The 2,198-nt window shown below is 31.4% G+C and overlaps 1 protein-coding gene across 1 annotated transcript in view; it reads left to right on the forward strand.

Annotated features, from left to right (window-relative positions):
• LOC106463227 (A disintegrin and metalloproteinase with thrombospondin motifs 9-like) overlaps positions 1–2,198 on the forward strand; it is a 170,379-nt gene that overhangs the window by 83,388 nt on the left and 84,793 nt on the right. Inside the window, exons 10-11 of the mRNA XM_022390671.1 lie at positions 175–178; positions 654–802. Of these exons, the coding sequence (XP_022246379.1) occupies positions 175–178; positions 654–802 (153 nt within the window). The remainder of the gene's footprint in view (positions 1–174; positions 179–653; positions 803–2,198) is intronic.

Below are 2,198 nucleotides of genomic sequence, written 5' to 3' on the forward strand. Positions count from 1 at the left end.
TTATTGACAAATATTTAATAACACCCTGTATAATGATTTTTATTGACAAATATTTAATAACACCCTGTATAATGATTTTTATTGACAAATATTTAATAACACCCTCTATAATGATTTTTATTTATAATTTTAAATTTGACAGTTTTACTTCTTTAATCTTTTTAATGCACACAGAGAGGTAAAAAAATATCAAAAGCATTTCCAACAGTTTTAAGTTGTATCATGAGAAACAGCTTTGTGGCACAGCGGTATGTCTGCGGACTTATAACGCTAGAAACTGGGTTTCGATACCCGTAGTGGGCAGAGCACAGATAGCCCATTGCGTAGCTCTGTGCATAACTACAAACAAACAAATGATTAGGACTAAAGAGCGCGACTAAAAACATATTTTAGGAAATAAATATATGGTTATATCAACGTGTTGGAGTTAATATACTTTGAAAATTAATGTTTATAAAATGCACATAATGAATAAATATTGGGAAAATTCACATTTCTGTTTTTATGTAATTCGTAAGTATATGAAAAGAGTCATGTATAATTGAGGGGGTGGAAATATATTTTTCATTTAGAATTTCAAAATGAAATCATTCTCTGAGCTTTAATTCGTGAATTGAATATATTTTTATTCGTAATTCTTTTAAATTTGGTAGTGGTGTAAGCGTGGTGAGTGCGTCCAGATTGATAAGCGTAGACAGGAAGCCATACACGGTCAGTGGGGTGAGTGGCAAAGCTATGGTCACTGCTCTAGAAAATGCGGTGGTGGTATACAAAGATCAGTCAGGGAGTGTGATAATCCTAGGTAAGTAATAACTAATACTAACATTATAATTTATTCAGAGCTTTAAACCAGCAGTATAATTGTAATGCCTCATATAATCATCATATTTCAAACCTTAGTCTAACAGTACCTTGTTAAAACTTATCATCTGTTCAGTATATTCAATACTTTAACCGATTAGTGTACTTGTTAAAAACAATACCACAGTCTATTCAATACGTTGGAATACACATGGTCGTAACTTACATTCAAGACCTTACATTCGGGCTACATTCATTTGCCGTACAGTAAGTTCAACCAAACCGTTTAGACTCATATTACATTTATTAACAACTTTCGTCATTATACTTAACATTTTGGACTCGTAGAACATTTTCGCATGCTTAAAAGTGACTGAAAATACTTTGAATTAACTTGTTAGTGAGCACCACGTCATATAAAAATATTTTATTTATTTTGAAAATTGTGCTAGGATAATTTCTGTGGCAGTCAAATATCACTTTTCAACAGAATAAAGTAAACTGTTGTTTATTTAGTTAATTGGATAGCGGTACATCTTTCTAAACTTAATAATAAGTCCCATAATAAGTACAAGGGTTGGAAAAACAAAAATAGAAACACTTACTTAAAGAGCTCATTCTTCTTCGGATGTTAGAAAAACTAGATCTTCAGTTGACTGATTAATATATTTTCATAATGACCTTTTAGAAAAGTGACCTATATATGTTTACCATATTTTAGCTATATTCCACGTTAAGTATCAAGGAACATGGGGAAAAAAGTGTAGCTTAACTAGTTTTTCTAACTTTTAAATATTTTGATAGTTTGTTTCAGTTACTATGGTTTGTCTCTAGATTGTAGGAGTCCGATTATTAGGTGCCTTAGTAACCTAAATTGCACAACTTCTTGGTTTTGAAGAACATTATCAAAAGTAAATTACAGTATGACGATTATCCCTCAAGTCTCATCAGGTAAACGTAACAGTGGTTGAAAGATCATAACATATATCAAATTGTATCCTCTAGGAAGGGAACATAATTCCTCAGCATACATATCAGGAACTCGTAAAAAAACGGAACAGTTCTAACAGCCAGAAGTGTAACGCATATGTTATTAAAGCCTCTTCTTCTAGATGTTTGTAATTTTTTGTTCAGTCCCTGTATACTTTAATGTATTGTTTCTTCTGGTTAAGATTATTTGCTCTCTAGCCTGTTCACTTACATACCTACACCTGTACATTTCGTACAGTCTAGTATTTACAAACAAACATACTTTGTTTCACTACCTGTAAAACATAACTGCAGAGCTGTGTTATAAACAGTTACAGATTGGTAATTAAACGTGTTACGTATTAGAATTTCAAATGGTCTGAAACCGAGCTAAATGATGCTTTAAATTTAGTAGTTAAATTGTACTT

The sequence above is a fragment of the Limulus polyphemus genome, unplaced genomic scaffold (assembly GCF_000517525.1).
Source record: "Limulus polyphemus unplaced genomic scaffold, Limulus_polyphemus-2.1.2 Scaffold1353, whole genome shotgun sequence".
NCBI lineage: Eukaryota > Metazoa > Arthropoda > Merostomata > Xiphosura > Limulidae > Limulus > Limulus polyphemus.